The sequence below is a fragment of the Gymnogyps californianus genome, chromosome 8, assembly GCF_018139145.2.
Source record: "Gymnogyps californianus isolate 813 chromosome 8, ASM1813914v2, whole genome shotgun sequence".
In the NCBI taxonomy this organism is placed as follows: Eukaryota; Metazoa; Chordata; class Aves; order Accipitriformes; family Cathartidae; genus Gymnogyps; species Gymnogyps californianus.
The window spans coordinates 9,440,305-9,464,320 of record NC_059478.1 but is presented as its reverse complement, the minus strand read 5'-3'; the positions used below and the strand labels follow the sequence as shown (position 1 = coordinate 9,464,320).

Sequence of the window (24,016 nt, the reverse complement as noted above, 5' to 3'; positions counted from 1 at the left end):
GGACGGCGGGCGGTGGCGGAGCCGGCTCCGGGCGCGGGGGACAGGCAGGGCGGGTCTCGCTCCGGCCGCCGGAGGCTCCGCGTCTCCCGCAGCCCAGCCCCGCCCCGCCCCGCCGGCGCCCTGACAGCATCCCCGGGACCCGGATGGGGCCGCGCCCACCGCCCACCGCGGCCGCACCCCAGTGCCCGGATGGAGCCGCGCCGCCGAGCCGGAACCGCTTCCTGCCGTGGCGCAGGGGGTTTCCTTCACCCGCCGCCCCTCCGCCGCCACAGGAGCGGAGCCGCAGTGCGGAGGCACGGCCCCTCCGCGGCCGGGGCGGTGCCGCCGCCGGCAGCGGGCGGCTGCCCCGGATCCAGTCCCCGCCGCCGCTTCCTGCTCCCGCCCCGCCTCACCATAGAGATGACAGGCGCGGCGTGGGCCGCGGGGCCTGCCGGGAAGGGAGCGGCGTGCCTCGGCCTGGCAGCTTAACCGGCCGGCGGCGGCGGCGCCGAGCCTGAGGGAGCGCGCGGGCTGCCGCCATGTCGGGAGGGAGCAGCGCCGGCGAGTGGTGCCTCATGGAGAGCGACCCGGGCGTATTCACGGAGCTCATCAAGGGCTTCGGTGAGGGAGAAGCGGGAGCGGAGCCGGGCGCTGGGGTCGCGCCGCTGGGCCGGCGGTGGGGCTCTGAGGCTGCGGCCCCGCCGGTGGCTGCGGCTGTTCCCGCGCGGGTGCAAGACCGGCCCGCCCGCCGCGTCCAGCGAGGCGCTGCCCGGTTCCCTGGCGAAGGGCGCGGGGCCCCGGTGGGCTGAGCCCGGGCGCGGCGTGGCTGCGGCCCGGGCGGGAAAGGGGACGCGGGGCAGGGCGGAGGGGAGGCTCGGGCCGAGGTCCGGCGCGCCTCGCCAGCCCGTGCCGGTGGAGCAAGCGCTGCCGCAGGGGTGCGGGAGTGTCGCGAAACGTGCTCCTGTGGAAGCTGGCAGCGTGGCGGTAAAGAGACGCGAGTGGGCACGAATGTGTCTCTTGTGACCTCTGCGCGGCTCTCCCGGGCTCGGGCCGCGCTCGCAGCGCCTAGCGCTTCCCGCTTTGCAGCGCCGTGCTTCCCAGCAGCCTGCACCTATTCACGGCAGGCAGCGGCCAGCCTCTCGGCTGAGCGGGGCTGTGAGGGCCCCGAGCCCCAGCCGCGGCGTCGGGCTGCCCCACCGGGGCCCAGGTGTTCCCGGTTTCACGGCGGTGGGTGCCCCGTCGCGGGTGTGCAGCGGAGCCCGTCCTATCGCCCAGCGCACATGTAGGCTTCTGCCGGAGAGCTTGATAACCGCACGCCGCGTAGGGGAGAATACCAGCATTTGCGAAGGGCTAGATACGTGTATGGGTCGTGTGCTAGCTGACTCGGTTACAGAGCCTCCAGGAGAGAGGACGTTACGGGAAAAGGCTGTGACCAAGCTGAGCTGTAGTGCTTGGCGGTAGGTTGGTTAGGCTGCAAGGGGTTGCTTTGGCTATTAGAATATTTTACGTTGAATTGCATTTAATATCTTTGACAATACTGTGATTATAGGATTATAACAACAGATAAGTTTACACAGGATTTTGGCCAAAGAAGCAAAATGATTTTATGCTAGGTTACATTGATTTGTAATTTCTGTCATGTCTTTTTCTCCCAAGTGCAGTCCAGGCATGCGTCTCCTTCTGTGTTTCTATTTAACTAATAAATTAATCTTCCACATAATAAGTATTTGAACTTTTTGGGCTCTGTCTCATGCAAACGTCTTGCTTGAGTGTATTGTTTACAGTATTTTCAGTCTACTACCATGGGTCTTTTTCTGGAGATAGATGTTTTAAGTTCTGCTTTGGACTAGTGGACAATGTCTTTAAAAACAGTATTATTTTCAGTTGAGCAAAGGACGTGAGGTGACCATAGATACGTTAATCTCCCCTGCTTCTTTTTTAAATGCAGCTGTGTTATAAAGACAACATCACTTTACACAGGAGAAATTCCTGAAATAATTTCTCTGGATCTGTCTTGTTTGGGTTTTTTAATGAAGATGCGTTAAAGCCTATAAATGGACTTTTCCATAACCTGGACATACAAGTTGTAAATGTTACCATAGTTCTTTCATGTCTCTGTCTTTACGGGCTGTGTCTCTTTTAAATGGGGTAATTGAAGAAATCTGTATCTTTCCTTGTTTCAGGTTGTAGAGGAGCACAAGTTGAAGAAATATGGAGTTTGGAACCAGAGAACTTTGAAAAACTGAAGTAAGGCACTTTTCTAATCTGCATGGGTTTTATTCACATTTGTCTGAAGTTGCTGAAAGAATGTGTACTAAACTCAGGTGGTTTTTTGGTGGCCTTTTTTTGTTTGACTTTTTGTTTTTTTGTGTTTTTTCCTTCATTTCCTGCAGAAGTTCATTAGGATTTTGATTTCATTGAATACCTGGCAATTAAATTACTTCTTATTAATGCCTTGGTACTTAATCTAGCTTTTCTGGTTTTGGAAAGAGATGCTAATAGCAGCTAGAATGTGAAAATAGATTTCTAATGATTTTGTCATTGGCTTGCATTGTATCCTTTGACAAATTCTTTGACAAACTTCTGTTCCTTGCTTTGTCTGCCTTCTTCCTCACATAACATGATATTGCATCTGTTGCCTTAAATAATTTACCGTACTTACGTACTTTTGTAACTCGTTTTTCCTGCAGAACCACTTCCGTATGTATGTGAAGACAAATAGTCTTGTTATAACTGACAATGACTGATATCATATGGAACAGTTCTGCCCTCATTAGGCAGTATTAATTCTTTTACCATTTTGTCTGTGATGCATTAAGTGTTACCCATGTTCACATACAAGATTTTAAGAGGAAAATGTCATCTAACCCAGACCATATTCTATTCCTGTGCGGATATCCTATGCTTGTATAATTAATCTTTCAGAAAATGTAGCAATTAGTACAGAAGATGTAGTTTTAGAATTTTTGTCTGACTGAAGATACTTGACAAGCGATGCCTGAACAGCAGAAATGTTCCTTGAGAAGTGGTTTATTTACTGCCCGTGCTATGTACTTCATATGATACTTCATCAGAACATTACCTGTTTTGTTTGTAAAGTAACAACTTTGCTTGCTTGTACTGTCAGATGTATGTCTTCCTAGTTGTGAGTGATGGCCAGCTTCCTTCCTTCCCATGCACATACAGTATTTTAACTGAAACACTAAGAGTTAAAGAATATAATAACATGTAGCATTTTTCAAATTCTCTCAGTGGACCCACTGTTTAAAAAGACATCTCAGACTTCTGGTCAGAGCTTAGGAAAAGTTTCTTATGTAGTATGGTAGTATGTTTACCTTTTGTAGATAAACCTTTTGTGGCATCTTTGTGGTGATGACCTTAAATTCAGGTTGATATAATGAATAAGTTTTTGCTTTAATGTAGCTGTAGATTTTGTAAGAATTGTTTCCTTTACCAATACGTTTTTGGTTTATGGGAATACTAAATACAGTGCAACATGCAGTAAAAGCTGTTTACTATGCAAGACATGCAGTCTGAAAAGCAAGATACAATTTTAGTAGAAAACTGGATTTCTCTTCTCAGAGAGATAACTCAAAGCATGAAGTTTCATGAGGGCTCCTCTTTGAATATTTTGTTTATGCCTACAAGGATTACCAAAACTTTAGTTCCAGCTCTTGTATATGATTGACAAATGTTTTGATAGCTCTTTATTGCTAACAAAATTCAAATGAGTGTTGTGCAACTGTAATAGGACCAGTTTTCCTGGTTACTGTAACTGACTTATGAAAATTACTGACTAAATCCTAATTCAGATTGGGATTGTTTAGCATATATGGAAAGAAGCCTGAAGTATGTTCTGCATAATTAAAAGACCACATCTGAAAATTTCAGTGCAAGTTCCCTATGTTTAGAAAGAAATAATTAACAGAGTTACTGTATCAGCATACAGTTAAATTATAGTAGAGATTTCTGGCTTTGATATTTTTCATCAGTACAGGTGACTTTTTTTTTTTTTCCTATCAATTTTATTTTGCAGGCCAGTACATGGGCTGATTTTCCTCTTCAAGTGGCAGCCTGGAGAGGAACCAGCAGGTTCCGTTGTTCAGGATTCCAGACTGGATACAATATTTTTTGCTAAACAGGTACGGCAAGTTCAGTATTTTTCTTAGATATGTCATGAAACATAGCTTTTAATACTGAAAAATAAGCTCTTTTTGTTAATACATACACAAAAATTAACATTTTACAAGGTGAAATAACTTTAACAAATTCTGTAAGAGTAGGAACTGTGTATTAAAAGATGATTAACAAAGCAAATCAAATTGATCTGTCAAGTCAGACAAAAATATCATCAGATATGGAAGAGTAGAGCTCTCATTTATTTGTCAGCCCTCTACTATAAGAGTAAGTAACTCTTGTGTGCAATAAAGAATTACTTGGTAAATGTTCTCAGCAGAGTGAGCAAATTATTTTTTTGAAACCACTTTCAACAAATTCTAGGAAGAAATGTTTATTTTGGTCCAGTTCTTATTTCTTGTGTTTCTCAAATGCTCTGCAGCCAGGGCAGTATAACTCTAGGATAATACTTTTCCTTAAGAGTTGGCAGACCATTTTGGCCTGGAAGTTTTAAGTATTTAAATCAGAAAATGAGTTTAATTTAGAAATTACAGAAAAATTGTTTTTGCTAATGTAATCCATTATGTTTTATTAAATACCGAGTAGTACTGAAATTTTGTGTTAGCTTTGACAGGCTGCTGTGCATATTGTTTGCAAGCAAGAAAAGCAAGAGAAAGTAACCAGAATGAAAGTAGGAGTGTTTAATAAATGTTTTTAGCTCTTTTTCAAGACCTGCTTCTCAAACAGTGATAAATGTAACAGTCCAAACAAGAAGCGTAACCCTACATGTGTTAATTACAAAGCATTCATATCAAAGGGTAAATTATTAGGCTTTCTATGAAGACTGACACATAGACTGGTTGTTGGTTTGGGTTTTTTTGTTTTACGTTGGGTATTTTTTCCCCCCACAAATACAGAAGTGTTTTGTATGTAAATTTCAGGATATAAAGAAGTCTCCACACACTTCTAGCTAAAAGTATAGAAATCTGGAAAACGATGGAAACATTAGGCTTATCTATAGCTCTCCTGCCTACTCTGTACAGGTGCTTCTGTTGTGCAGTTTATCATCTTTAATTTGTTTCTTTTATAATCACCTTACTGTTTCATGCTATTGTGGATGGCTTTATTCCTTGGTCTTTTTTAATACCGTTTTCTTCATTCTTCCCCTGCTGCAGTTCTTGAGTCCTGCCAAGCAGTGTCCACCATTCTTATGATACAATGATCAGCAGTAGCTTGCCAAACGTCTTTATAGGTTGATAGGTCTGATAGACACTGGTTTAGGTTGTGATTTCTACCTAATCAAACATACTGTTAGTGATCAGTAGGCTGTGGCTACAGAATAGCCTTGATGCAAAGAACCTCAGGGAAAATCCGTGATATAACTCTCAAAGGGTAGTTACGTGGCAGGAGGAAATTACTCTGATATGAATATAGGGAGGCTTTTTTAAGATGAAGGCAGATTTACCCTCATTCAAGGGATTTCATCTTTCTTGTTTCCTGTGAGTAGATTAGGTTCTCCCAGAATTGCTGTTCTTGTGGATGCTGAAAAGTTTCAAAGCATTTGTCTGCTTGCTCCACTTCATTTGCTTTTTTCCCCCCCGCTCTCCACTTCCCTTTTTGAAGCGTGACGCTATGTTTAATAGCAAGTAGCTAAGAGGAGCTTTGTTGAGCTTGAAGTTGGGATTGCAGAATATATGTCAGAAAATTTAAATAATGTTAGACTTGCTAACAAAAACAGAAAATTAAAGGCTAGCAATGAAAATCTTCTTTATTTCGTCGCTTTCTTTGAAGCATTCACATTTTACTGTTTTCTTAAGCCTGAAATCTCATTGTGGAGGTGTAGGAACTTTCTAGTCTTCTCCCTCCTTTACCTGCTGCCTTTAAGGAGGGTGTGCTGGAGTGACTCTAAGAATTCATTAATTTCAGCATGAAAAGCAATTTCTAGAAGTGTTCACTATTTTAAAATAGTAGTACCTAGTTATGCCACTTGATGGCGTGGGATATATGTTTCAAAAGTAACTTGCAAAGAGTTTAAAATGAGAATATCTTTTTCATGTTTTAGTATTGTCTGTTAGTCAAGTGCAGTAGCATAGCAAAATCAAAACATTTCTTGTAGACATATATATGCTTGTATTTCATGTCAGTTCAGTTTTGCCTGGACTGAGGTGTTATGACTGAACAACTAGTGAAATAGTCACAAAGAAATTAACATTAAAAGTCAACAGATAAATGAAAGAAACTGGTTTTGATATTTTGGGGGGATTTGTAATACCAGTTTAGCTCTGGTGACTTTCACGTTGGAAGAAGTTAGCCTTAGTTAGAGATCCAACTTGACAAGCTATGTTTTGAGGACTGATAGTGTTTTCTCAAGCAAATGACCAATCTGACGATTTGCTGCTGATGAGAGCAGGATGTCTTGGTCCTCCCAGCCTGTCTCCTTTTGACTTCATGGTTCTGTTCCTCTCTTGCAATGGCCCAGCTGCTCATTGAACTTCCATGAGCCAGTGCAGCTCATCAGCCAGCAGTTTTCTGTAGATTCTGTGCATATTTTCTGGGCTGGTCTCCTGCCACATTATGAGATGTATTTGTTCAGTGAGTCTCTACAGGCCAAAGCTGGTAAAAGGTAAGTGAGAGAGAACAGGAGTTTCTTTATAGTAGTGCTGAGGTTATTGCATTTCTTGAAACCGCAGTCTGTGAATCCTTCTGAGTCACCCAGGAGCACAAAGGAAGACAAGTATTAATATTAAATATTTCTATTGTAAAATAGCAGCTCCTCCCAGCTATCATGCAGCTGGGCTCATGTGCCTTTTTTATTTTCTCTATGCATGTTTTAAGTCCAATTCTATGGTGGCTTTGAGGATGGGATTTTGTTATCTTTCAAGAATCTTTTTCAGATGTCAAGACTTTTTTTTTCTTTCTTAATTACAGAAGTGATGAGTAATATAACGGTATGTTCATTTGTAGGCTGGAACCCCAGAACAAATAGATTTGTTTTCTGGGTTAGCAAAATCTTTATGACATTTAAGATTGTTGGTCTGTTGATCTGTATCTTCAAAACTGACATGACACTGGAGCCCCAAAAATCTCAAGAAGTCTTTCGCTCTCTTTCCTTTCCCATACATTTTCTTCTTTTAAATGTTACCATCTAAAGAGATCTGGTACAATCTGGTTTACTGCAGAGAAGTTTTAAAGTGTCATTCTGAATCCTGTATGAGCAAGACTAAGTAACTGTTAATATGTAACAACAATTTAGTATGGGAAATAACTGATACTATTACAGCATGGCTCCGTTTCTGTTCAATTTTAATTAAACGTTCCATCTTAAAAATTGCTTCATTTTGGGGGAGGAAACTTTAGTTAGATGTAAAAGGCTACAGCTCTCAAACTGTATCTACCAAAACATCTTTAAAAGTGCATTAGGGAACACAGTTTTGATAAGAAGCCTGTGATGCTCACATTTTACTCATACCCACTTTCATAGCGATGTTGTAGTTGAATTCCAAATGACAACTAGATCTTGTTCAAAGTTAAATCACGAGTATGTTGGGGGGGATTGATTTGTAAAGTCTGTCTAATATGCATGCATATTAAAGGATTATTTTTTTTTAATGGTCACTTTTATGTGCACTCATGTTAAATTTGGCCTCCCTGTTATGCCTAGGTATGATTTGGTCCTCTATTTGAGGCCACAGAACTCTGGATGATCTTACATACCCTTTGAGCTAGGATACCTAGGCACAATGAGGTGAGTTAAGGATACAATTTCAGCCTTAACTCTGAATTTCCTGATTTCTGTGTTGCTTAAGTAGGCCCTTGCTGTTATTTTTACAAACAGTGGCTACATGGTTGTACCACTCAATGTATTCAGCTATCTTCAGCACTGTTTCGAATAGCTGTATTCTGTGCTGATCACTGCAGAAGTGGAAGTGTCTCTTGGCAAAAAAGAATGCCATCGTTGCAGACTTATGTACTAAAATTTTTTAGTTTAACAGTATTGGTATCATGCCTTTGTTTTGTGCCATGTATTTATTTTATGCTGCATTGTGATGATAGAACATTACAATTGTGATGATAAAATATTAACTTCATTAACTGGGAATAAAATCTATAGACCTTCAGAAGGAGGATCTTCTAAATGATACTGTTAATAACAAAACATTGGTCTTTTAGTTATCTTTGTGCCACTAATGGAAGCGTATTATATGTATTTTTTTAACATTTCCAATACTTCAGTTGATTTCAGACTCAAAATTTCTGACATTTTCAGGTTTGGTAACATTAAGATAGACCAGGTATCCGTGTTAAAGCTGGACTTGGGATAACAGATAACTTATAAGAAGTAAAATGAACTTGCAACACATCTAATCAAAGTCAGAAAGAGATTTTCAGTAATTGAATATAACTATAGGAAGATCATATCTTTATTCCAAAGGAATATAATAATAAATAAATAAAATTAGACTGGGTTTTTAAACAAGAATAGGTTTTGGAACTTTGTTCTAATGCTGAATTTTTCACGTTGAGCTTTGTGAAGCCAACTGTTTTGTAACATTGGGATGCTTAGTAAGTGAACCCCAGAGATTTGCTGGTTATACTGCCAACTGCAGCACAGGATTGTCCACAGCTTTTTGAAAAACAAAATACGTAATCCATCAGATAGAGGATGCGAGTCAAGAACTTAGTGCTTCAGTCTTAATTTGATCCAGAAACTCGGATTGAATCCTTAGGGAAAGGTGCGTGCTTATGAAGTTACGCATCTTAATTGAAGAGTGTGCCAGAGTAGCCTATTCAAGTGGTTCCTTTGTTTGTTTTAAGCTAAGCTTCACTTGGTGATATGGCAATCTTCTCGGTTTTTTTGAGATCATCTCACTAATATGCATATATATCTGTGTATATATATTATTATTTTCTTTCAGATATTATTGTATACACCTTGTAGCTTTGCTAGCAAAATCTTTCAAATATGAGTATCTGCTTTAAGTTGGAGTCCTGAATATTGATCAATCAAATATCTCACCAGGACTTCCTGGACAGAAATATACAGGCAAATGTTGGGATTTCTGGACAAATACAGAAAATCCTCTTAAGTTTCCTCAAATCAAAATAAAAGTCTTTCTGGGACAACCTGCATATATTGTCATGCTGTCTGAATGCAGAAAATGTTTTCTGTCAACGCTGAGACACCTTAACTAAGAGATACCCATCTACCCTAATTTCCAGTGTATCCTGACTGATTTCTCTCTTAAAGGACTCAATAGCTTGTGTGTATAGCAGTGCTGGACTGGCTGCGTGCATTGATAGGATGCTGTGCCTGTGTGAAATAAACCTTGTACTCATCTACATTTGGTACTACAATCACCTCATCCTCACTCTGTGCTCTTCACCCTGCCCATGAACTACACTAGCTAGGTACCTCCTTCTTCCGTCTTGGTAGTTCTCTCATGTCATCTAGATCCAGGAACACATTGTCTTTTTATGCGTATCACCTGCACTTGCTTCTATTCCTCTGCTACAGGACTATTCTTGCTGCCTTTTCCTTTACCTCCTGCCTCTCACTTTCTGAAGAGTATTTGTAGTTCTATAATGTATTCCCATTTCAACCGCTGGGAGCCACTGGTCTAAGATCTGCATCTGTTGCATATTGTTTTCTAGCAGTAAGACAGGATTGTTTAGCTTGGTCCTTATATACTTAAACAGACTCCTCTCATACTGTAGTTGGAATACAAAAATACATTTATGCTGAAAGGCAAATATTTGATGAGACCACAAATTCCTTGCCAAGTTTAGTTTTTCCTCTGATTTTTGCTGTTGTTTAAAGCTCCTGTATCCAGCTGGTCCAACACAGTTTCTGTGTTGATCTTGCCTCTAGGCACAAAGTCTCTCTTAAGTTCCCTTCCCTTTTTTGAAGCCATTATTGGGTTAGCGGTCTGCCAAAGCAACTGATTGTTCCATCTTGATTTTTCAGTAAAAATAGTTACCGCTTAGTGCTGTCTCTCCATATAATGTCCTGTTTTAGTTATCATTTACCAAGTGCAGTTTGCTGTAGTGACCCTCCCTTTGTTGTAAGAGCACTGTTCTAATAGTTCTTCACCACAGGTGTCTCTACCTTCTTTCTCCTTTCTCTATCAGCTTAATTACAATGTTTGTAACCACTGCTTCACGTTAGCCCACTCTAATCCACTTAGGATCTTCCTGCTTTCATCCTATTACTACTTTTACAACTGTCTCTGATATCATTCTCTAGTCATATCTCAGAGCATCTTTAGTTCTTGGTTCCTTTTCCTGTGTTATAGTATTAATTCTCTCAAATTATGTCATTCTAGTAGTCTGTGGGTTTTAATTTTTCTGCTGCTGTTCATTATTTCACTGCCCTTGATGGATTTTCCTTCTATGTCCTTTATTTTGTAGTTGTGTGAACTCTAGCCTTTAGCTTGTGTACCTGCAGTTTGTTTGAGTTTCAGTTGCTGTAATCTGTTCTGCGTCTGTAGTTAACTCCCTTGATTACCATTTAAGTCAACTAGATTGTATTTTTCTTAAATTAAGTGCTTTATTATTTCTTTATCATCTGCACTATACAGACATAATCTGAACTGAGAACACTTTGAAGTATAGAAAATGAATATATGATGTGGCTTATAGTATTAACATAGTAGGTTTTCCTTTGTTAGGGACTAGTTGTGATTGTAAAACAGGTTGGTGGTTTTTTCTCTCTTTTTTTTTTTTTTTTTCTTTCTCCTTTCTTGTTGGAAGTGGTTTCGCATTCACAGCCCTGAACTAATTTTCATTTTTTTAATACAAAATCAACATCCTCTCTCCCAGTCCTAAGGTTTAAGTAGCATTTTCAATTGCAAAATAGTCTCATAGACTGAAGATACCTTATTTTTCCTAGCCTGTAGCTCACTGAGAAAAATCTGCTAATACGAAGTCTTTCTTGTGTTATGGCCTTACACCATTTGATTACTGTGCTTTTAATTAAATCTCAGATTATATTTAATAAACCTTGTAGTCTCTCTCTTTCGTTAAATACTGTATTTTAGTTTGGGTATTACTAAGCAACATTAAAGACATGGCTGTAATATGAAGGAGTTTGTTTATAGTTTCTAAAAGTGGAATATTTAATGCTTAAGTCTAAGGAACAGTGTCAAACAAACTAGTAACTTAAATGTTAGGTTGAAAAGGATAGGTATATTGTAAATGAAGAAACAAATGAAAAATCTAAGATTTCATATGGCTTATTATTCAGCAAACCATCTTTTAAAAAAATCTTTACATCTTGGAACACCTCTAAATTTTATTAGTTTGTCCCTAGGATATTTGAAATTTTTTGTCCAATGCAACCTTTTTATAAAAATTCTAGGTTCCGTAATGTGCTTTATTGCCCCAAATTAATATTTTTTCGAGCTCCTACTCCGGGTAGGAATTCTGATTATTTGAAGGACATTCTGTTTGGGAGAGTTGACTTTTTTTTGTTAAGACCATAGATATAATAACGTAATTTGGACAGCTTGCTTTGAATAGTACTTTGTTTTTTGACTGAGATCAGAGGGTTGCTGTATTTCTTCTATGTCCTTTATTAATCACTTTAGGGAGGTGGTGAGGCAGTAGAATGGCAGAGTTTCTAAGCAGAGGTGTGAAATAGTTTTATCAATGAATTGTATATGACAGCCATCCAGCGTTCATTTTATTAGTCTCCTAGAGCAAAAGCTTTTCTGTGGCTACTCAGACTAGATTTGCTGCCTGGTTTAGAGTGAAGCTCTAATGTAAATCAGCATAGAAAGTGTGTGTTTGTAATGAAAAATGTTGCCAGCTTAAATTAAAATTTCATCACCGATATTGAACAAATTCTCAACACTTTTTTTCCTAGGTAATTAATAATGCTTGTGCTACTCAAGCCATAGTAAGCGTGCTATTAAATTGTGCTCATCAAGATATCCATCTAGGAGAGACTTTGTCAGAATTTAAAGAATTTTCACAAAGTTTTGATGCTGCGGTAAGTGCCTACTGTTTTCTATATTTTAAGTATTATAGCGTTATATCTATGTTGGCTTACAATTTAATTTTGTTACTTACTTTCAGATGAAAGGTTTGGCACTAAGCAACTCAGAAGTGATTCGGCAAGTTCACAACAGTTTTGCTAGGTAACACATGTTTTAAATCTAGGCAAAATTTGAGCAAATTCTTTTTCATCTCAGATTTTTTAAAAATTTTCTTTGCAGACAACAGATGTTTGAATTTGATGCAAAGTCTTCAGCAAAAGAAGAAGATGCATTTCACTTTGTAAGCTATGTTCCTGTTAATGGACGGCTATATGAACTAGATGGCTTAAGGGAAGGACCAATTGATTTAGGTAATATAAAATATTTTTTCTGAACATCTTTCATTTTAGCAATAGCTTATTGCAACAAGTTGGTTGTATGTTATAGGATCAAACCAAGTTATTTATTAAAATAAAGCATATCTTTAAAGTTTTCTTAATGTGCTGTTCAGGCTTGTACTTCTTTGCAATCATTTATATTGTTTTATTTTTGTTGGTCTGAAGATGCAATTTTCTTCCTGCTTCCTCCACATTTCTGATTATCTCTCCTTTCATTCAGTAATCAAATGAACAGGCCATGCAATCCAGTGGGCTTCTAATACCTTAGAGTTTTGTTGCAAGAAGTTTACATAACCCGATTCTTGTGGGTGTTTGCTCTCCTTACCTGAGGAAATATGTTGTTGTTCTGAGCTGTCTCTAACAAAACCTGGTAAAACTATGTGATCTTTTTGGCTTTCCTTACCTATAGTGTGCAATTCCTTTTGCTAATATTTTTCCCTACATCTTCCTTTTTGTGGTATGGTCACCCAAGACAATTCCCATGTCGTGTTTTCAAAGCTTCCCCCCCCCCAGGTTGGTTATAAACTACCCATTTATTTTATTGTTTGTTTCTTCTGTGGGAGCATGTATACAGCTGACTCCATACACTTTTTATACATTATGTGGCTGGTGTTTACAGACTGCCCTCTTTCTTAGATAGCAAATACTTTCCCAATGGTTTAAAAAAGAATAGTTACTCTTAGCATAGTTTTATTCTGTAAGGCTTACTCCTGTTTGTGTCTCGTAATCTTTCTTAACTTGCGGTATGCATGCCATCTTGTGTCTTGAAAAGCTCTACAGTGCCTATCATGTGTCTGCACTTTCGAGTCTGATATAATCTCAATATGTTCTACACTCCATTTCCAGAGTGTTTTCCCAATTTTCTTGACAGTTGTATTTATTTTTAGGCTGAATAATGGCTTGCTACTAAATCTCGTCTTTAGTCTGGCTAGAGAGACTATACAGTCTGCAGACCTACCAGTAACATAATTTTTATGGTCACAAGATCGTGAGTCTCTTCATTTGCCTTAAGCTCTTGAAATTGTTAGAGGCATTATCAACTTCTGAAATCACCTTTAGTTATTCTCTTGTTTATCTTAAAATCAAGTTATCTATCATATATCCTTTTATATTTTTTCTGTGTCTGACTTTTTAACATTGTATTGCATCTACATAATATTAACTCTTTATTTTGTCTAAATGGAACAGCTGTAACTATCGATGGTTTTTTCTTTCGCTGTCTACTTTTATGTTGTCATACCAACTAATTTCTTTTGTGTCATAAAAATCTTATATAACATACTTTCCCCCCCCTTGTTTCTTGTTATCAACAAAATAAGCGTTAGATGCTTATGTCCTTAAAATTTAGTTTTGCTTCATTGCTTTGGCCAGTACATTATCTAAATATAGTTATTAAAAAATGTCTTCTACCCCCTAAAAAAATCACCTTAGTAATTTGAGACTGCATTTGCCAAGGAAAAACTTGTTACATACTCTGAAGTTGCTGCATAAGCCTGAATTATACAAGTCTTGAATTTGCAATAAATTTTGCAAAGAAGATTAGTTTTTTTTTCCTTTGTGTTTTTTCTAGGTGCATGCAATCAAGATGACTGGATAAGCGCTGTACGGCCCGTCATAGAGAAACGTATACAAAAGTAAATGGTCATGATGATTTTAAAATATAGCAACTTATATACGTTTAAAAATTCCTTATTCTTAATTTCCTTCAATTAAAGGCTTTCAACTGAATTTCTAAGGAATGACGCTTATGCATCATTTTTATGTGCATATCACTGTGTGATTTCAGAACCTATTGCCCAACATGAGCCAAATGTGATGATAGATAAGTCTCAAATACGCTGTGTTCCTGTATGATTAATCAAAGTAGGTATCTGTGTAGTGAAGAGAGATCCTACTAGTACTCTGAAAAAGGAAGAGCAAGATTATTAACTCTGGTAGATAGCTGTGGGTCTTTGCGAGTGAAAACTAAGAGTGCCATTACCATGGATAAAGTTGGGGTGTGCGCTTATAATTAAAAATACCAGATAATAACTGTGTCTATACAGCTGGTATTTACAGAGAACAAGTTTTCCTTAGGTATGTGGCTTGTTTTAGAAATTTAAGCTAGAAAAACATACTGTAGAATTTTTTTCCTACTTCTTAGCTCTGACCCCAAATGTGTTAGAAATAAAGTTGATTTTATGCCATTTTTAGAAAATAATTTTCAAAGTCTTTTACTTGAACACTTTTTTTGATAAGCAAAACATTACTACCAAATCGCATTTGGAGAATTTAAACTCTGAAAGGCCTGCCCTAGTCTGATCGCTGAATGTACTTTTCCAATTGTATGAAGAAGTCTCCAATGTTTTCTAACAAGTAACAGTAACAAGAAAGTAAAAACTACTGTGCGCAGCAGTCTTGTGCAAGTTTTGTTGTCAACTATATCATGTTTTGTTTTCTTTTTTGAACAGTTTCAATATGTATTTTTTGTGACCACAGACAGGAATAGTAATATCTTGGGAGAGGGGGTTGTTAGGCGTTACATATTGGATAGTGCTCATCTGAGGTCTGATTTTATTTCGTGGCAAGATTGGATCTGTAGCACAACTTAATTTAATAGATTGATTCAGATTTTTTCCACAAAATGCATTCCCTTATAATGAAATCATGGAGGAGGTTTTTGAGTTGTCATGTTAATCATTAATTTTGAAAGTGGTGGTTTTTTGAGGGTTTTTTGTGTTCCTCATTTAGATACAGTGAAGGTGAGATAAGATTTAACTTGATGGCTATTGTATCTGACAGAAAGATGATATATGAGCAGAGGATTGCAGAATTACAGCAGCAACTTGCAGAGGTAGGCCATGGTATTTAAGTTACTGGAGTTGTTCTCTGATAATAATTCTGTGTCTTTGCTTTGTTATTCACCTCCTTCTTTCCTTGCTCCAAATGGAGTATCACTGAAAAAAGCAGAGAAGGATTACTGCATATCTGTCCAGCACAGTGCAGTGCTGTGTGGATGCGCTGATGCAGCTCTGGTTAGTTCTGAGTGAGCTAATTTGAACGCTCGGTACAGTATGACCATGTCATTGTGGCACTGTGTCTTGACTAATTTTCTGTGATAGTAGAACTACTCTTGTCCTAGTACCTCAGCTAATCTGCTTACAACTAATTGTGGAAATTCCTTGAATGTTCCTATAACTGTAAGCAAAACTGAATCTTTCTGTGATAGAAATACTCTTAAGACAAGACTTATTTTAATTAAAAAAAAAAAAATGCAGTAGTGTCATCCATTTAACTTTTTCTGTTTTGTGGAAGGAGGAGCCTATGGATACAGATCAAAGTAGTAATATGTTAAGTTCCATACAATCAGAAGTTGCAAAATACCAGATGTTAATTGAAGAAGAGAACCAAAAATTAAAAAGATACAAGGTATGTAGCTTTTGCTTTTCTGATGAAACTGTTGGAAAAGTTGTAAGAAAAAGCCAGCTTTTATATCTATGGGAGGCTGTTGCAATTAATCTGAAGGAGTTGGTAGGGTACTAGAAAGACAATGTTATGTAGATTCATGTTGCATTCCTGAATTTACAGGTTAATTACCAGTTTGCTTGCTTTTAGCATAAGGCTTACAAGTCAGTTTGTAAGGGTTTCTGTAGCTCCCTTTGTTTTGCCACTTCTTTGTATCTTTCTCGCTTTAAAATACTGTTTAAGCACAGTGAGTTCTAGAACTACAAAGAAATTGCTCTGTGTGCCCCAGAAGGCTGATCAGCCTTTTCTTGCTATAGTTGATAATTACACTACTATATATAACAGTGGCCTCTTAAGTAGGATTTTTTTGTTTGTTTTTACTAGAAGGACTTTGACATGTTAGTTGTAACTCTTTTTTTTCTACAGAGTGTTCATATAAGCTCTTCCAGCTCTCATTGTCAGCAATGAAGAATGTTGATGTGTCAGTTGATAATGAAGGCTAATCAGACATTCTGTGAACTTTGTGTATAGGTTCATTCTGTGTTTGCACATACATCAGCTAATCTGACATATAGGTACTTGCATAGCTTTTAGTGAAGAAGCTCTCCTAGGGTACCTGAATTGTTCTTTTGTTATAGTTTACCTGCTGTCTTTTCCTCTGTGGGAGGCAGCGGAGACACAATTGGCCTGTTCTGCGTTTTCCTAAATAAGTACCTTATGTGTGTGCACTGAAAGAGTATCATTCTTTGAAATGACATGGTATTAATGAAAATGAGATATGTGAAAGTTTCTCTGAGATCATCATGTGCAACTTTTTTGATAATTCCCTAATATTTTTAAAGGAATGTTTTGGGGGGGGGGGGGAGCTAGGTAACCAAAATTTTTTTTTTTTAATCCCTTAACCTATTTTTTGGGGGGTATAGAAAGTGGCTAGATTAAAAATAAGTTTTAAAATAGAAGTTGTATATATCAAAGGATAAAGAAATGAAAGAAATGTTTTCACTAGATTTTGTGTTTTTTCACTAAAAATGAAAGAAATATTTTCACTGGTTTCTAGAAGGTACAGACCAAGACTTCAATAATTCTAATGATAATTTCAAGTATATTTCTACAGTACGTCTTAAGTTGTAAAGTGTTATTGTTATCTGTCTTTAAAGCAGTGTCACTACATTCTGTTCCACAGCATCAGAATGCAATTCAAGAAACTATTTAAAAAAAAAAAAACAAAAAAAAAAAAACCCACCAAAACAAACCCAAAGCATGTGCTTTACCAAGCATGAGAGTAAGCAAACAAATGAAATTGGGGGGCAGAAAACCTTAAAGTTCCTAATTGTATGTGGAAATATTGTGGAAATTGCTTAAAAGTCCACATTTTTTCATGTTAGGGTATCTGCTTGGGGTCTATGGAGGTCATTCCTCTCAGTTGAAAAACCAATCAATCTCCTGCCTTTCTGGAGGATTGAGCCATTGCAGAAGCTGTGAAGTGTTTAGTATAACAAAAATAGTTATGCTTTTGCATTACAGAAATGTTTAAGTCTTCAGCCTAGGCTGAGGCCACAACTTCGCAAGGGACTGTAAAAATACATAGGTTGAACTGCAATTTAAGTTGAGGGGAAAAAAAGTGAATAGTTTAGATAACAGTACTTGTCAGTGTTATAGCAGTGGCTAAACCATATAACCTACTTAATCATTGAGGGTTTTTCAGCTAGTATGACAAAAAAATATAAAGAGAATTTGTGCCTTAAGCAGTAAATTCATCTGGCATGTACTTTCTCACGGTGTGCTCAGAATTTTATTGCTTCGACTTTGATTTTTAGCTGGCTGAATTTCAAAAAAGAACTCCAGCTCTTGGGGGGGGACGGGACAGACACATAACAACGAGAATGGGAAAAATCCATGTTTAGCCATATAATAATTCTGTTAATGCTTTTAATTTATTTTTAGATCGAAAATATTAGAAGAAAACATAACTACCTGCCTTTCATTATGGAATTATTAAAGACTCTAGCAGAGCACCAACAGTTGATACCATTAGTAGAAAAAGTGAGTATTTCCTAGCTGACTTTTAAGAAACAGTATATTACTATAATTCTTCATACCTTCTACTTAAAATTGCAGTCAAATATCTTGGCATAAATGGCATGGGTTTATTAAACTGCTACACTCAGATATATTGCTAGTTTACCTAGTCCCTTGCAGCTCTCAAGAGGCACAATTCCAATGGAGATTGGAGATTGTGGGACCAACCAACTTTGCACTGTTACGCAAAGGCAAACTGTATCTCCCCTTTGATAACCTAAACAAATTTTTTTAATGGTGATATAGGAAGAGGCAATTCAATATCAGCTAAACCATCACATTACAGGGCGTAAGATGCTATGGTACAAGAGACACGATTTGGGCTTTTCTACATGGAAAATTAAAAGTCCTATTAAAATTTTGATGTGTAGCTCCAGTTAGTATGTGGTAGAGTTCTTCATAGTACCTCGATATCCCTTTTTGAACTGAAGATTATTTAAATGTATACATACACAGACGTGTATGTACAAGACTGATCCCTTTTGCCAACCTGGACTCTTTAATGCTCAGTTTTGTTGATTTATCTAGCTATGAACACTAGATGGCAACCTTTGCACAGAGGTTCTGGTACTTCTGGGTAGCTTGAAAGTTGTTTTCTTCATTTTCTCTATTATACTGATTTACTGGCTCATTGTTTTCACCTTTTTAAGGTGTGTAGCTGTTAACATTGATTTAGTATTAAGGTTTGTATTAAGGTTAGTTTTATTAAAGCATGTCTGTCACTTTGGCAAGGTTATTAAACTGTATGGCTAGTTAAGTACTTGAATTGTAATAAGATCAGTGCTGGCTTGCATATCTACTCATGTGCCATAGACAGTATCCCTAATTTTGAACTCACACTGAAGAAGGATCTCTATTATAATAAAAAAAGAGCTAAATATTATTTAATGAGTACATTCTTTAGCTGAATTTACTTAGGAAAATATGTTTGCAGGCCAGTAGTTTAAGACAGTAACTTTTGGATTCAGTTTTTCATCTTTTCCTTTGTTGGGTAACTTGTGGAGTTTTAATCCAGTTTCATGTTAATAGGAGTTATTTATAACACCATCAAGCTTCTCTTACAAGTAAATTTCCAGTGGACCCAAGTGGCTGGTGATAACAGATCTTAATTCTAAATCACTGAATTAGATCCAGTTCTGTTCAATAATAAGTGGTAACAAGCAGCAGTCTGATTCAGAATGAACAGATGACAGAAATGAACATTGACAGAAAGATGGCTAGTATTGCATCTGAATTGTCCCCTTTTCTTGTCTAATCTTTTTTCACTAAATTCATAAGGAAGAAAATGCTAGTTCCCTGTCAATTTGAGCTATCTATCAATTGATACAAGTTATATGAGAATCTGTTTGTAAATATCTTGATAGGAACTCTTGTGGGTTTTTTCCACTCTGCTCTTTTGAAAGATCTAAAAAGCTAATATTTTGGTTGCTTCAGAGTTTAATTTGTGATAATCAGTATATCTGAATACAGTGTTTTCTTGTGACATAAAATGTTTTCATTAGGAAGAGTTATTTCTACGTTAAATGAAAGGAATATGGAGGTATGAAAAATGAAGGTTAAATTACGTTTTAAAAATAGTGGTTTTTTTCACCTCTTCTTTTCCCTTATGGAAGTTACTTAATCTTATATTTTCTTTCGCATTACATATTTAAACCTATATGTATTCTTAAAAGGCTTTATGTATGAACCTAGTAAAATAGTAGTAGGATACTTCTGAAGGGCCTAAATTTACATTTAAAATGTCTCTTTCTACAGCATATTTTGTTGAATGTTCAGAAATGTAATGAGTAGTCATTCAAAGTTCCAAAAAGATCTTTGTCTTATCAGAGCTTACCATCATCTCCTTGTTTTCTAGGCAAAAGAAAAACAGAATGCCAAGAAAGTTCAGGAGGCCAAGTGAAGATGACTTTGCAAAATACATACAATTATGTGCTTCTGAAACTATTTTCGTGACAACAAATAAAACTTTTCATAAACTTTAAATTTTGTCCAGTGCACGTTTGACAATTGTAACAGTTTGTCTTGTACTGTATGCACGGGTCTGATTTTCTTCCTTCCCCTGCGTCTTGTGCATGTAGTACTGCTAAGTAATGTTTAGGTTCTCTTGGTCAAATTCAGTATTTAACAGTCTATCTGATTTCTGGAAGCTTGGGAAGTGGACCTAAAAATGTGCAAGGAAAATGTACCCATTTTGTCCCACTTGAATATAGGATAATGATACAAATGCCAGAGTTTAAGTATAAGCATGAGCTTTCTTTGCTCATCCCTACTAACAATTATAATACTATCCAATTGTTCAGTGACATACCCTGTGTCTTTGTTTTTATGGAGTATGTGTCTAATTTTTTTACAAAATTGAAAAGTATGAATTTAGCTGTAGCAACATTTGCAAAGACCGATGTATAATCTCAAAAGATCTGCATTGCTTTAGTAGAAAAGATAATAAATATTCCCATTTTTATTTTGGCAAACTTTCTTCTGTGGTATTTTATTATTGGATAAGATGATTAGGATATGTATTGGAGGTCATCAGCCTTGTGACTTTGAGTATATGCGTTCTAAATTTGGGTTAGAAAGAAGGCACACTATTGTTTTGGGAAGTTAATATTCTTAGATATAAGGTAGTACTGTTCTAGAGTATGTTAAATTTAAGTCTTTAAAACAATGCTTTTTAATTGACCTTGGGAGGTAACTTAATATAAGAAAAAACATGTATGGAAGATTCTTGTTGATAACAACATTGTAATGGAAGATGCTTGAACTGTCTTCCATGGACCAGAGGGAATGTGTGGGGAATGAAGCTCACATGGTATCCTAACTTCTTAGTGCTGCTCGTATGTGAACTATGAATAGGCAAATCGTTTTGGTAAGGATAGTAACAGGCCATTGTAACAATACATAGTATTTGAATTACTGAAACACTGTTAGTGTATATAAATTCGTTTGGAAAACTTCCAGTTTCTTCCTAAAACACTCAGACAAGAAATAGAAAGAAAAACAAGCAAAAGGACTTGGATTGTTTGGAAGACATTTAAAACCAGTAAAAGATGTTTGTTTCGCTTACTTTGCCTGTAGGCATACTTCAGTGAACTGTGAGGTCCTTTGGTCTCGTAGGCTTGTATGAGGAGAATATACTATATTTAGAGAATTTTTTGAAACCCCAATATGAAACAAATTCTGTTATCTGTTGGTGCTTCATATATATTGCATATATATTGACAGGATAAAATTTTGGCCGAAGAAGTAAAACATATGCTGTGCTCTCCTACTGCTGAAAGGATCCACTCGAGTCATTGCTGTGGCTGGAAGGGTAAGATCTGTTTCAGAAAAGAACATGAGATCCATGTCTGTGTTTTGTACAAAATTGATCAGGTTGCTGAGAACATAAACTGTGTGTGAGAGTTCCCTACTTCAGTAATTCATTGCAGCAGTATTGTTTAGGGGAAGGGAAAGGCTATTCCTCTGTAAGAGGCATTTCTGATCTTAAAATTATACTCTAAACTCCATTTCAACCTGTTGAAAAGATTTGTCTGTCTTTTTAAGTGGTAGGCTGATGATTTCTGCTGCACCCTGACATTCTTGGAGAATTTTGATACTCTCTACAATAAAATTTTGCTATTCCATAATAGATGTCAACTTAAATTCAACTGAAGTCATTCCACTCTCCTTTTATTTACATGCTTGGGCATGTACAAAAGGAAAAGGAATTTTGCTAAAGCAGCAAATTATTTTTGCATTTGTCAACAAATTTTAATAGTAATTTGTTTTAGAAATTAGAATAACATATTGCAAGCAAACTTTCTGCATTTGTGGAATAAAAAAAGGATGGATGTAAAGATCAAATTTTAACAAAATGTGTTAGTCTGTGTGAGTGAAAAATGTTTTTTTTAAAAGGGTATTTAATGCAGAACAACTCAAAAGTAGTGTACTTTGTTATATTATAGAATCTTTTTTTCCTAATCAAAACCCATATGCTAATTTTTGACCATTTTCACCAAGTTTGTAAAACTATTTTTCATAATGTGTGTCTTGGTTTTAAAGGCAATTATTTGTATGTTGCCTGCTTCTAGGACAGTGTCACATGAATGTAAAGCTGTATATGAAGTTGATGAATTACCAAATTAAAGGTGCCGAAAAAATCAAAATTGAGATTTGGGCCTTAATCCATCTTACAGTTTTAAGATACTGTATTTTGCTGTATATAGAATGGTGAAAACTTTGTGTTCTGATTTATTTCAAGGGCTACTGCTTTCTGCTGATATAAACATATGGTGTGGCGTAGCTGTCAGAACTGAAATTTGGGTATAATGAGAATAAACAATAAGTTCAGTTTCTGTGAAGAATTCTGCCATACAGCTGCTGTTTCCTGTTGCCCAAAAGAGGTCAGTGTGTCTCCCATTTGTTAAAAGTTTGTTAACATAAAATCCTAACATAAAAGTTCAGTGTGATCTCACAGTGTTGTTCTCTGGCTGCCAGTCTTAACATAGTACGTAAAACTTTAATGATCCTGCTGTAGGCCAATTTCTTCCTTCACAGGGTAACATTTCATGTTTTGTACGTGAATTATTTTAAAATAAAAATTTGTTATACAGATACAAATATAAAATACAAGTTTGCATGTTCAACAGTGTTTTGATTTATGAGTGAATAGCTGCCCAAAGACACAAAAATGCAGTAGTCTGGTTTTTGGCTAAGAGGGTGAGAAGAAAGAAGACAGACATACCACTAGACTCACTAAGTGTTTGCTTCAGAATCCGGTCCCGTGTCCCCCCCCGCAATGTATTACTCCAAATAAATTTTATTTTGGTCACAGAAAAGTCAGATAGAATGAACTTGCACCCTAAGAGTTTGTTACCCCTGAGCAGAGCAAAGTATTAGAGGAAGGTTTGGATCCAGATGGTTGTGGTACTGGTGACACAGTCTTTTGCTCTGTGAAAGGAGACGGTGACATTTTGAAAAATAAAAATTGGCAGGCATATACAAGGCCAGTGTTTTCGTATCTTTAGACTAGGTGTTTATACTTGTTTACATCTGTTCATGAAAATAACCTGTTACTGGCAGTTCTTCTATTTGAATTGCAACATCTAAGACTTCTACAGAAATAATTCTTTACTGGCTGTTTCATTTAGCAGTGCAAATGAGCTAATTTATCTGGGTTTTCTTTAAAGTTCATGACATTGCTTTTAATAAATGGGTATTGCAGGGAAAGTGGTCATGCTATCTGTACATATGCATATCAGCTTCTTAAATGTCAGATCGACTAGCAGATTTATTTATTCTCATGATGCTGTAGAGGTAAAAAATGGAGGATATGAAGTCTACGGGTACCTTTGTACAATTTTTCTGAATGTAATCAATAAAAACAGGGTCACTCCAGAAAGTGAATGCTTAATGACTTTCATCTCTTAGAGATGAAAGGGAAATATGACTTAAGTCGACTGTTATGATAGAGAAATTTTTATTTATCCATGAAAAGAAAGAGGAAAATTACTTCTTTTTTTTTCCCAACACAAAGAAATACAAAGAGAGAACTGTTTAAAAAAAAAAAAAAAAAAAAGAAAATGTTGTATTCACTCATTTGTACAAAATTCTCCTTTGGAATGTCTTTTCTGGAGTGTTTCCTGAAATTGACTTTAAATTTGAAAATTTCAACAAATCTTTAATGATATTTGAAATTTGTCAGTTTCACTGACAAATTCTTAAGATACATTTTAAGATAATGTTCATAAATCCTCTCTATGCTTCCTCAAAACTCTTCCTGTAGGAAGCTACCCTTCTTTCCCTCCCACAACTTACGCTGTGTGTGTTACCTTACTACCTTGTGGGGTAATATTGAAGGTCATTGATTAGTTAACAATGGATTTATCCTTGAGTTTCCAGGATTAAAGTGCTACAAGTCCTTATCTTTGCGAGACTTTTGGTCCTAGTGACTTAGTTAAATCTGCAGTGTTGGTACACTCTTAAGAGTGAATGAGCAACAGATAAAATAAGTTTTTAATTTATTTTAGTTGCAATAGTGGTGTA

The 24,016-nt window shown here is 37.1% G+C and overlaps 1 protein-coding gene across 2 annotated transcripts; it reads left to right on the top strand.

Annotated features, from left to right (window-relative positions):
- The first annotated feature begins 335 nt into the window (after positions 1-335).
- Positions 336-20,500, top strand: UCHL5 (ubiquitin C-terminal hydrolase L5). 2 transcript variants are annotated; one of them, XM_050901229.1, is made up of 11 exons: positions 336-600; positions 2,163-2,226; positions 4,016-4,121; positions 11,960-12,085; positions 12,172-12,233; positions 12,312-12,442; positions 14,040-14,103; positions 15,200-15,302; positions 15,767-15,877; positions 17,858-17,956; positions 19,848-20,500. In XM_050901229.1, the coding sequence occupies exons 1-11, from the start codon at positions 519-521 to the stop codon at positions 19,890-19,892; spliced, it is 993 nt and encodes a 330-aa protein (XP_050757186.1). In that variant the 5' UTR covers positions 336-518; the 3' UTR covers positions 19,893-20,500. The 2 variants fall into 2 exon arrangements, with proteins under 2 accessions (XP_050757186.1, XP_050757185.1); XM_050901228.1 differs by having other exon boundaries at positions 15,764-15,877; positions 19,848-20,498.
- The last annotated feature ends 3,516 nt before the right edge of the window (positions 20,501-24,016 follow it).

Excerpts from the sequence above, each read along its gene's own strand:
- UCHL5 (XM_050901228.1), top strand. The coding sequence starts at position 519 with ATGTCGGGAGGGAGCAGCGCCGGCGAGTGGTGCCTCATGGAGAGCGAC. Across the intron at positions 4,122-11,959 it reads CAATATTTTTTGCTAAACAG|GTAATTAATAATGCTTGTGC; the intron begins GTACGGCAAGTT and ends TTTTTTTCCTAG. Across the intron at positions 17,957-19,847 it reads TGATACCATTAGTAGAAAAA|GCAAAAGAAAAACAGAATGC; the intron begins GTGAGTATTTCC and ends CTTGTTTTCTAG.